Source organism: Anomalospiza imberbis, chromosome 3 (genome assembly GCF_031753505.1).
Source record: "Anomalospiza imberbis isolate Cuckoo-Finch-1a 21T00152 chromosome 3, ASM3175350v1, whole genome shotgun sequence".
Lineage (NCBI taxonomy): Eukaryota > Metazoa > Chordata > Aves > Passeriformes > Viduidae > Anomalospiza > Anomalospiza imberbis.
The window spans coordinates 17,539,067-17,551,660 of NC_089683.1; the positions used below are offsets into that span (position 1 = coordinate 17,539,067).

At 43.2% G+C, this 12,594-nt stretch overlaps 1 protein-coding gene across 1 annotated transcript; it reads right to left on the minus strand.

The window, feature by feature from the left end:
• Positions 1–9,131: 9,131 nt before the first annotated feature.
• SOX11 (SRY-box transcription factor 11) lies at positions 9,132–12,113 on the minus strand. Its single transcript, XM_068183513.1, has one exon. The coding sequence runs from the start codon at positions 11,737–11,739 to the stop codon at positions 10,528–10,530; it is 1,212 nt and encodes a 403-aa protein (XP_068039614.1). The 5' UTR covers positions 11,740–12,113; the 3' UTR covers positions 9,132–10,527.
• Positions 12,114–12,594: the final 481 nt, after the last annotated feature.

Here is a 12,594-nt window from a genome sequence, read left to right on the forward strand (position 1 = left end):
TGAGTTCACAAATCTACCATGGAAGGCCAGCTGATGCCAGGTGTCTAACTTCTAGGTGCTGTACTACTTGGGACACTTGCTCTCATGGCAGTATATGTACTGAAAAGGATTTCAGTAAAGTTGCAGTTTTTCCCTAACTTTGCATGACTGATACAGCAGCTTTAGTAATGTTTGTGTAATTGCATTTGTGCATGAAAGACTGTGATACCTATCAATATTTGTATCTGTTCATTTTTGTAAAAAAAAATACATGCTCAGGAAAAGGCTATTGGGAGAATATGTGTGCAAGAGATTGATATGGGGAAAGCAAAAATAAATATGTTTGAAAAACTATTGTTTTTCAATGCTTAAATGTTTTTAGCATTATTGTAAATATTTTCCATTTGTATATTACTTTGTATATATTTTTGCTTGTCTTCCAAATGATTTGTGGAAACATGATACTTTACATCTGACTGACTAATATAGTAGAAATATACAAAAATGTCTACTCAAAAAAAGCTTCTTTGATGCTGGAAAAGTCTCAGGTCATCACAGCTACATCAGGATTCATAGTTCAAACAGGCAGTTATCTGGGGGAGGTAGTGATGGTATTTTTGCTGTTATTTTCCCTTTTACAGACAATAACACTTCACCATTTTGTTTGTGGAACAATTCACATCAACTTCAAGCAAAATGAGGACGGATAGTTTTAGCAGTTTAAGTAGGTGGTTTTCAGAAACCTAGTTTCATTCAATTAATGTTTTGCAAGACTATTGGCTTTGATAACCCACAATTGATGAACGGTCAAAAATAGATGAGGAAAACAAAACTGTTTTCAAGTTATGGCTGCCCATCACCCAAAAAAGAGATCACAGTCGATGTTTCCAAGGGCAAAAACAGGTGGGCTTTTCTCACTTATTTGCTACCCTTTTTCTATTCTTGAAAAAGAGTGCTACTGTCAGAGGAGCAGTTTGTTTCTGATTCCTGAAGAGTATGAGCACTAAAACTTAAAGAACAAGGTTAATGAAATTAGGTGAATGAAAGAAAGGCAGGCTTTAAAGAGATTTTGGGAATATTACTACAATAAGATTATGCAGACAAAATAAGTCTCATCAAGTAAAGGCTAGGCCCAAGTGTAAGCTACTTTACAGACACAAAATCAAAGTTCTTATAGTACTGACTTGAGAAAGCGATCTTAAGATGAATTCATTGCTTATTTATACATATTTGGTGTCTTATAGAAAGAAAAAACCCACATAGCTGTACATGTGAAATGCCAAAATGTCACATTAGTATCAAGCTTAGCAGGAAAATTATAACTGAGATCTGGATTTTCTTTTTCACTATGCCTTTCTTGGACTATCTTGTTCTTGTGTACAGAATAATCCTGCTTCATTCCCTGTGTACACTTCAGTATTTGTTAACACTATGTTTTGAGAAAGTATGACTTGTATTTTAAAGTACATATGTTGTCGTGGCGCGTTCCAGCGGGGGACCTCCCGGGGGTGTCCCCGGGGGGCTCCCCAAGGCTGTGAGTTGGCTGGTGGCAGCAGGCAGGCAAGGAGACTCCACACGGCTTCTGAGGGTGCTCATTAGATGAGGGTTTATTGGGGTCCTACCCCCGGAGGCAGCATGGTTTCTGAGGAAGAGGGCGGGAAGGGGAGTGAGGGGGAAAAGGGAGGGGGAGAGAGGGGCTGAGCGGGCACCAGCCAGGAGAGCGCGAAGAGAGAGAGAAACGTCCCCCGGCACACTGAACAGGGAGATTCAAAGTGGGCGCAGAACAGATCGGGCCAATGGCATTACAGACACAGGATACTGCAGGGGAGGATCGCAGGCTTGGAACAAACCAGACATTTTCCAGGGGTGAGACAGAGCATACCATTTAACTGAAATATAACACCACATTATGTGAGTTGGTTTTGCTTGAAGATGATCATCATCTTTAAATTGAATTGGCAGAGTTGTAAAAAAAACCTGATCCATCATAGATATGCAAAAATCGGAGTAATGCCAATAAATGTAATGTGGGATTTCAGGGAAAAGAGCCAAGATGTTTTTATTCTGACTGTTGTGAGAATTATTTCTAGAGCTGGAGATATTTTTTGATGGTGGTTTGCTTGTTTGGTTTTGTATGATTTCATTCTGGTTTGGTTTTGCTATACATTTGGGTGGGGGGTTTTGGGGGTTTTTTCACTATTTTATCAAAATGTTAATAGGTTATAAAAAGATTGTCTTAAAACTTTCAAAACTCCAGGGACAACACTTTAAGACCAACAGATGAAAATGTCATGAAATTCTCAGGACATAAAGGATTTTAATGGACATTACATTTTAGCCATTTAGAGTGGTCCAGGCAGCAAGCAGTTTTAATGAAAATCCAAATGCATATGTATGTGCCTGTGTTAAGCCTGTAATGATGCAAATGTGTGTAGGTATCGTTGTGGGTCTATGTTACCTACAGTCCATGTTTTCACACATTTCTTCTAGGGTTAGATCTAACATTCAAACTTGAGAATATTGTATTCAAACTGAAATACCAAGGGTTTTTTTTTTTTTCCCAAACATGTGCTTTTATCCTTTCTTCCATAATAAACTGAGTCAACAGCCAGGCTGCTCAATACATCTACTGTGATAGTTTTAAGATGTGATGACTTGGGGTTACCAATCCAAAAACACTTTCAAACACTAGATATGGAAAATTCCCAATAAGTCATGCAGAAATTCCCTCTGGCATTAAGAACTGACATGGAACTGAAGCTTGACTTTCCAAAGCAGAAATAACTGTTCTTACTCAGGAGGAACCAAAGAGAAGACTTCAGCTAGATACATTTGAGACTGCATGGAGGTGATCTTAGTCTGCTCTAAAAGATTTCTAATTTGTCTTTGGTTAACTGTGATCGGTCCCGAATAAAAAACTTCTATAGGAATTAAAACAAACAACCTCCACCTCCCAACCCCTGAACAAAAAACCCCCAAAGTATCATGGAATATTCTCAGAGCATTGTTTCAATACCATCTAAAATACCTTAAAATGCTTTTTGAAACTTCTTTGATATGTACAGAAAGAATAGTGGTATGGTGGCTGTATATAAAGATTTTATTTCATTGATTTACAATGATCAGCTTAAACTTCCTATGTTTACTATGACACGTCACATTCAAACCCTTATTTCACATCAGTTACACATCTCCATTCACACAAAAACATACTACTACAACAGACTCCTGAAATGATATAGATTGCTTTCAGTGTTCTTAATAGGTCTGATAAGTTAAACAGAAATCACTTGTCATTCAAGAATTGATTTTTGAAGAAATGAGCTATTCAGCTAACTGTTGGGATAAGGAAGGAGCAGGAAAATGGGAAAAGCTGTGCTCAGGAGTCACACAAAATTATCTGAAACTTTTTTATGTATTGAGTTGACTTTCCCCAGGTCTAAAGGTTTCTATCAGCTACAGCTGAAATTGATTAGAATTTTTCTATTATTTCCTGGGTATTAAGGGTAACCAACAACCTCCACCCTCTCCACCTCCCAGAAGAAAGGAAGGAATTATCAATTGATATTTTCAACCCTATGTAAAAGCTTGTTGAAGTACAGACATTAAATACAATTGAGAGATGTGTCATGTATATTTCCTGGGATATGGGCATATGTCTACTGGCAGGAGCTCTAGAAGGTTAATTTCTGCAATAGACGGCTTGTATTAATTACAAATTTTGAATTTCTAACAATATAACGCCATCATTTCTATAAAACAATATTTAATATACAACAAACTTTCACCACATAAACACATTAAAAACACCTTTTTATAGTTTCAATAATTGATTACAGGTTTCTCATAAAAACATTTTCATAACTAGAATCTTAATACAGAATGATTTTTTCTATGCCAAAATACATTTAGATGGTAAATTGTTTATAGAAAAAGATACAGAGAGAAATGGGGTTTGCTGGCATGTAATCCATTTTATTTCATTCTTTCATGGTCAACTTTAAAGCAAAGTTAAAAATGTTTGTCATAAAATATTTTATTGTTTTATCCAGAGTCTTAACCAGAAAAGAAGAAGGAAGCTAATTGACTTATTCTGCATTTCAGTGTCTCTCAGGCGTGCCCAGAACAGCACTTAGTACACATTACCTGGACCATAACTACCTGTCAAGGCTTTGTTTTTTGAAAGATATAACATTCCCATTAACTTTCAGCTTTAGGTGCCCACAGAATGAGGAGTGGATTCACTGTCATAGCTGAATTGCATTCACCAAATGCAACACCAGAAAAAGAAAAATCCACATAAAACCACATAGGAAGATTGATCACACATTTTTATTAGAGTCTTTTGAACAATTGCATTATGTTGTTCCTTTATTTAAAAACTCTTGCAAAAAAAGACATTGGAGTGGACTGGTTTCAACCCTGAGCATTAACACTGCATATCAAGTACTGTAGTAAAGAAGCTGGTTAAGTTTGTAGCACTAGCACAAGTCACTGATATTAATCCTCTAGGTGATCAGGTTTTTACAAAAAAAATACATAGTTTTCAATAAATAATGCTTAATTTTACAACTTTGATACAGCAATGTCATACACTGTTTTGACACATACTAAACTCTGCATGCTATATAGTCTACTAGAAGACAAAACTTTGCCATGCATTTTCTTTTTCTAGTGCTAGAAAACACTTTGTCCTCCAGTGCATTGCCTCAAGCAGCCTTACCATCTTCTTTCTCTCACAGCAATAGGCCGTGCACTGGCATGCAAAAACCTCAAGAAAAGGTTTCCCCCCCACCATCACTCAGACTTCTAAACAAAAGTACTTTTCAGCTTTTCCCCCCAAGACCTGGAGTGGCTATGAAAACTAATTTCATGTGGCCTTGAAAAGTCTTTGAAATTACATATTTTAAAAGTGTCATGCTTGAAAAACTGCTCTAAAACATTCAATTTCCCCCACCTGTGGCCATCATGCAACATCATTGAAATGTTGTAACCATCAAAAGTCCCACACTGGAAAACAGGCCTCCATTTTAAAACAGCCCACCAAAAACCAAAAGGAAATAAGAAAAAAAGTATCACAGCATTTATGTAAAGACTCCAAAACGCCAACATATGTACAAGAGCAAAACCAGATACAAATTGTAAATGAACTAACAATGGCATATAACTCTTCTCCCTGGCTTTGCCAGGAGTTGAGGCAAATTGGTTTTGGAGATAAGCAGGACGATGGAAACGAAAACAAATTGTGACAATGGGAGTTCCCGGATTAATCATTATTACTTGATCAAATTTCTTCAAGCAGTAAATCAATGTCTTGATTTTACTGGAAGTGTGAATTACCAAAATCTAAATCTTTATTCAATAATTCTAAATCAAACCTGCTTCTGAACTTTCAAGTCTTAGAATTTTGGCACCCTTGCACTTTTTCATCCTGCAAGATTGCACTTCACAGAAAACCCAGATGTAACTAACCACAAAAAGAAGAAATTTGATTAATTAATAAGGATTGAAACCTCCATTCTCACACTTCCAGGTTGTTGTTCATCATTGAAAACCATTCACCCCTTCTTATCCATATTGCTTTAGGGGTTTCCTTGTATCTACAGAAGTCATTCCTTTTAAATTGCTGTCAATCACAATTTTTCTAAGAGTTTTTAAAATATTCCTATCTTTGCACTGGCATAAGTATTGGGTTTTCTAAGAGAATCTCACCCCAAAGAAGGTATTACTTTTATACATGAAATATTACGAACTTTTGCTTCCCTTTTTGTAAGTCATTCTACATTTTCTGCACATTTGTGCTTTATATTGAATATAAAAATAGGTCTTTAAAACTCTATTTACTTTAAACTCACTAAAAAACTACTTGCATGTGAAATTCTCTTACAAATTCACTGCATCCATGTAGAGAAGATAAAACTAATTAGGCAGTTAATTGGTATAGGTAGTGTGCAAAAAAATTAAAAAAAAACAATCACAGCCTTGGATGTGAGTGAGGGGAAAGGAAAGTAATCAAAGAAATACAACTGTATAGTAGGGGAAATGTAAGGCAACTCATTGTATTAAGATTTTGTTGTTTATTTTTTCCTGGCCATTCTTACAAATGAAGGTTAGGAGGAGCTAAGACACCTATCCTGCCAGCAGCCCTTGAGGCAAAAACTCCCATGAAGCTCAATGAGAATTTTTTTCTTTTTTTTTTTTTTTTTAACCAGAGCAGGTTTAAGGCCTTACTAGGCAACAATTGTGAAGATGTAAAACAGAATTCATGAACTGTTTTGATTATCAAACACCTAAAACTTATATGGCCCTGACTTTGACCCCACACCAGTTTTCCCCTGGTGTTACAGAGTTGCACTTTCTTCGAAAAGGCAGGAGTGAAGGATCATACTGCACGCATACAAATCACATTCAATAGACTTGAAGTTTCATCTGAATGTCAGTGAACGCCTAAAGAGCATGTAGCACTTAAAGGATGCTTGGAATGAGTCTTTCTACAGCATTTGTAAAAGACTGCACTTAAAGAAAATATTTCTTAATTCTGGTTAATTTAAAAGGAAGGGAAACAACAGAGTAAAAACATCAAAAGGGGGAAAAAAGCTTGCAAAAAATGTTCATCTTAAAGATAAAAAGAATCAGCATGTTTGATTAGGTTTTACATTGAGTTGACATCCTCAGTGTTAGTAAGGAAATTGTCTTTCGACATAGAAAAGCTCATTTTCTTCCCTCCTATCACTGAGTCCTATTACACATCGAGTAGTATTGTACACAGACAAATGCAAGGAATGTGGGGAAAAAGGCCACGGGAGATACTAGGCCTGCAACAGGACTGCTCTAGCACATCAACAAAGATTCCTACGTACACAGAAAAAAAAAAGGAAAGAGAAACAGAAGGTATGAATATTATTAATGACAAAATAAAAAAGAGTAGCTTAGCAGATGCCATTTTTCATGACCAGAAGATTGTTTTTTACTCTCACTGAGATCGGTAGGAGCTTAGGCATTCAACAGCATCAAACTTCAGCCCTAACTATGCAGTGGCTTAAACAGAACACTACCTAGTTTTTTCCTTGAACAATACACAATGATAAACTCTAAAATAAAAGTAACTCAAGTGTTTGGCCAAAAAAATTATCTCCCTGCACCATATACCTTCACTCAAACTATTCCTCTGATATACTACAGTATAATTCCCATTTAGAAGAAAGAAAAGATATACTTTTGAGTGGGTATTCTTTGACTAAAGTAGACCTGTTGCTCTTTGAAAATATGCCTGACTGCTCTTTAATTGGATCATTTAAATCAGCTATCCTTGAGTAATATTTTAAATGGTAACTTCAAAAAACAGCTTCCAAAAATATATATGCAAGTCAAAACTTTCATAGGCTGAGACACAGGCCTTATTACAATGCTAACTAAATGCAGCCTGTATTTGACCATAATCATTCATAACTCATTGAACATCTGTAAAGCACAAATGTTTAATGACACTGCCTATTATCACTTTAATAAACAAGGATGCATATCAGAAGAAAGGGACTGAAAGATCAAGTCACCCTACCCTCATGATAGCTTGAAGAATTACTAAGAGAATTTTGGCTCAGTTTTAAGACTTAGAACCTGATCAACTTACTCCATCACCCTAGCCCAAAACAGGATTTTTGATAGCAGGATAGTGAATGGCTAGGCTAGAGCACTTCAGTGTAACTATTTTCTTTCAGTCTTTTGCCTTAGAAGAGATAAATGTCATTTGTTTTCAATCTGATTTCTAAGTTATTACATGGAGAACACACTAATCATTTGAGACCAAAAACTGAAAATTCAAGAAACTCTGTTTTATTGAGGACTATCCATTGCCAAGGATATCTTGTATATTGTAATTAAGTTTGTTTTAAAACACAGTTTCTCATAAAGAATTATCACAATGCAAGACATAAATTTGAGTTCCCAGATATGCTATATCTCTTTTCTGATAGCAAAGATTTAGGCCAAACAACTTTTATTTAGAATCATGAGTGTTTTATTATTATTATTATTAGAAAGAGATCAGATTATATTAATCATTTTACTACCAGTTTAACTAACCTAAAGTAAGATATCTCACCACTTAAATGCCTAAGAGTTGTCTTTGATTAAACATAACATGCATGCAGGTTTTAATGTTATGTTTTATTATGCCTTACAAATGCGTATGCAGGATTTTCATTTCAGCAAGTCTGAAAGCCTGTAGCAGTGGTTGCCACCAAAATACCAGCACAGTGAATTGTCCCTGTAAACAGCTGGATCATTAATTAGCGGAGAAAAAAAAAAGTAGTAATAATTTACCAATGCCTATCAGATAAAAAAGTAAACTTCTTGAGAAACAAACTTCCACCTCGTGAGTCTGTTTATTGCCATCAGCAGCTATTTCAGAGCACACAACTGAAATCCGATGGCTCCTTAAAAAAAAAAAAAAAAAAAGCGAAAAAAAAAAAAAAAAAAAAAAAAAAAGCACACTGACAAAGTCTGCTTACCTACAGCCGAAGCTCGTACCCCCTTCCCCTGCCCTGCCTGCCCGGAGCAGCGGGCGGCTCTCCGGAGAGGCCGTGGCCACCCCGGCGGGCCGAGCGCTGCCCGGGGCGGAGGAGATGCGGCACCGCTACCCTCAGCATCTCCACCTCGAGTCTGGCCCAGGTTATCCAGCAGAAACGGGAGAGGGGGAGGAAAAAGCCCAGCGGGGAGGAGACCGGGAGCACGCAGAGGGGGGAGAGTCGCCTTCCCGGCAGCGCTGAGAGCGGGCAGCCGGCCCCGCCGCGCCCCCCGCCCGGAGCCCCCCGCCCTGGAAAGCGGCTGCGGGGGGCCCGCGGGGCCGCCCCCAGGAGCGGGGCTCGCTCCCCGCCGGCGGCAGAGCCGAAAACGCCCGGGGCGAGCCAGCCTGCCGCTGCCCGGAGAGGCCCCGGGTAAGCAACAAGCAAACCCCGGCCCCGCGGAGCAGAGCCGGTGGGAAAAAGGCGACGAGAGGAGGAAAAAAAAAAAGGAAAAGAAGCAGTCCTGACTCTCCTCCCCCCCTAGCTCTGATCGTGCACTACAGCCTACAGCTACCGCTCCTCCGCGGGCTAGGGGTGACAACACGGCATCTCCAGCGTTACTGCTACAGACACTAATTGCGATACGAGTTTCTATCAGTTCCAGCTGATTTATTAAAATTGTAAAGATACAGACTTTCAGCATTAAAAAAAAAAAAAAAAAAACAGGCTATGATGTTGACAGTGCACAAGTCTGCTTTTGCCATTATTTGCTACAAAATATGCAGATGGTCTGTACTTTAGATTATATTGCACAACATGAGAAACTTTTTAAACTATGTGCCTTTTTTCCTTTTTTTTTTTTTTGCTAAAATCGAGAATCCAGTTTCATACCTTCCATCTGGGGCCCCATCCACATATCACAGCGTATGAGATACATAAAATCCTACTATAGTACAGTACATATACAATCTTTTAAACTAAGATAACAGCTCTGAGGTCTATATCACCATTTTCAATAAATCTTTACCTACAAATATTGAACAAATCTGAACTATAGCTGTACAAAAAAGTGTTTGTTTCTTTTTTTTTTTTTAAACCACAAGGCCTTTAGATGCAAGGATTATTTTTTAAAATTTTAATCCTTTTAAAACCAGGACGTAACGTACCAACAAACTTGCATGCTAAAAACAGAGAAAAACAAAGAAAATAAAAGGGAAGAAGTGCCTGAAAAGTCTTACTGAAAAAACACAGCAAGAATGTTCCCTTTTCACTGTACAAAAATACGCCTGAAAATATATTAATTTTTAAAAAAGACTGAGGTCTGTTATGTATCAAAAATGTTTCAATACCTTTTTGTACTGAGGTCTAGGCTGTCTGGTATTCAATCAAGGAGGTATAAGGGAACAAGTTACAAAAAAAAAAGTTGGCAAGTAGAAATCACATTTGTAAAACCATAAACAATTTGATCTGAAAAGTAAACTCTGATCTTAAGTCAGTTCAGTTATTTGTAAGCGTTTGTACAGTCTGCATTTTTTCAAGCTCCCTGCAGCTTTGTTAAGAATCAGATGCATAGAAGACATCAGTTTTCTCCCTCCAAAAAAAGTTGCAATGGTCCCTTTCGGAAAAAAAAAAATCATAGCAGTTCGTTAAGATCTCTCACGGGAAAAAAAAAATAAAAATCCACAAACCCCCTTGAGTAACAGTTGTGCTGCCAAAAGACTTCTTTGCAGACCATCTTCCAGACTTCAATCAGAGACTGACAAGCTTCAAACAGCGCCTTCTGTATCATTTTTCCCCCAGTCCCATTTGCCTTTGCTGTTGTTGTTGTGATCACCAACATAATAAAAATTAAAAAAACAAAAAATTAAAAAACAAAAATAAAATCACAACTCCCGGGCTCGGAACTAACTTCGAGATTTTTTTTTTTTTTTAAAGAAAACAAGACTTATTTTTTTAATCATTATCATGATCATCATCATCATCGCTGGCGTCGCGCCGCTCCAGCTCCGCCGCTCTCGCCGCCCGCCCTGGCCGCCGCCCCCGCTCAGTACGTGAACACCAGGTCGGAGAAGTTCGCTTCCAGCCAGTCGCCCGCGATCATCTCGCTCAGCTCCGGTGTACAGTAGTCGGGGAATTCGAAGTGGGAGCCGAGGCTGCCCTCGCTGAAGGAGTCCAGGTCCTTGTCCACCAGCGAGAGAGAGAGGTTGCCGGCGGCGGCGCCCGTCCCCAGCTCGGCGGCGGCGTGGCCGTGCTGGGAGAAGTTGAGGCTGAGGTCGAAGAGCAGGTCGTCCGCCTCCTCGCTGCCGGCCGACGAGGTGGAGATGGACCGGGAGGAGGCCGGGGAGAGGCCGGGCGGCTGCTGCGGCGGCGGCGGGCCCTGCTTGGTGATGTTCTTGAAGCTGTAGTAGAGTCTGCTGCCGCCGCCCGCCGCCGCGGCGCCGCCCCGCACCTCCTCGTACAGGCTGGCCCCCTCGGTGGACTCCGCCGAGGAGCTCAAGGTGGGGCTGGCCGGCACTTTGGCCACGTTGTACCGCCGCAGCTGCTGCGGCCCCGGCTCCTCATCCTCGTCCTCCTCCTCCGCCTCTTGCTTGATCCGCAGCTGCAGCTCGTCCTCGTCCTCCTCCTCATCCTCCTCCTCGTCCATGAAGACGCACTTGACCGTCTTACTGGTCACTTTCAGAGTGCCGAAGACGTACTCGTCTCCCGCGTAGTCCCCGTGGTGGGCGGTTTTGGCTCCCGGCTTGGGAGGCGAGGAGCCGGAGGAGGCTTTCAGCTTGCTGCACTTCTTGCTGGAGCTCTTGGCGCTCTTGCTGCCGCCGCTGCTGGCGGGCGAGTTTTTCTCAGGACTTTGGCTGGCATTGGGCTTGGCCGATGGGTCCATTTTGGGCTTTTTCCTCGGACGGTACTTGTAGTCGGGGTAATCAGCCATGTGCTTGAGCCGCAGCCTCTCCGCCTCCCGGATGAAAGGGATCTTCTCGCTATCCTTCAGCATTTTCCACCGCTTGCCCAGGCGCTTGGAGATCTCCGCGTTGTGCATGTCCGGGGACTGCTCCATGATTTTTCTCCGCTCGATCTTGGACCACACCATGAACGCGTTCATCGGTCTCTTTATGTGCCCCGACGCCGTTTTGCACCAGTCCGGGTCGCTCTCGTCTAAAGCGACGGGGCTGCAAGCCATGAACTCGCCCTCTTCGGTGTCCATCGCTTCCCGGGGCAGGTTGCTTTCCACCTCCGTACTCTCCGCCTGCTGCACCATGGTGGGCTCTCGCCGAGGCGCCGCTCCCCTCCGAGCCAACAAAGCCGCTCCGCCGCCGCCCCCTCCCACCGCCGCACCTTGCCCCTGCTGCGAGCTCCTGCGTGCGGCGCGCAGCGAGGCGGAGCCCGCGGGGCCGGGCGGGCGCTGTGGCTGTGCCGCCCGCACCGCGGCGCCGGCGGTGGGGCCGGGCCGGGCCGGGTCGGGCGCGGCTGGGCTGGAGCGCTGGGCACGCGCTGTGCCCGTCCCCGGCCTCGCGCCGCCGCCCGCCCTGCGCGCGCTGCCCGTTCTGCGAAACTCCCGGCTCCGCGCCTCGCGCGTTATCAGCGCCTCATATGGGTGACATCACTGCCGCCGCCGGCCAATGGCGCCGCTCGGCGCCGCCCGCCGCCACGCCCCCCTCGCCGGGCGCTGACACACCCCCGCGCGGGGAGGAGGCGCCGCCGCCGGCGCTCCCCGGCTCTCGGCGGACCGGGCCCGGCCCAGCCCGGCCCTCTGCCCGGGGGTCGGCAGTGCCGCCGTGGGGGGTTCGCCCGCTGGCCCCGCCGCCGGGCGCGGCGCGGCGCGGCGCGGGCCGGCGGCGGCTGCCCCGTGTCTGGCTTCCTCCGGAGGCCGCGGAGCCGCACGTGGTTCGGGGCGGGCGGCAGGGGGCGCTGGCGCTCCGCGGCCGCCGCAGCGGCGCGGCCGCAGCTCCTGCGGCGGCACCTCCGGGAGCGGACCCGCCCCGCCGCGGGGTGCGGGCGGATCTCGGCGGGCATGGCGTCCTCCGCGCTCCGCACATGGCCTCCTTCTTGTCCGCGGCGGGGCTGCTCCCCTGAACCCCCGGAGGCGCCTCGGTTCCCTGTCCTCCCAGGGCTT

What these genes read in the sequence shown, in the direction of transcription:
- SOX11 (XM_068183513.1), bottom strand. Translation starts at nt 11,739, where the DNA reads ATGGTGCAGCAGGCGGAGAGTACGGAGGTGGAAAGCAACCTGCCCCGG.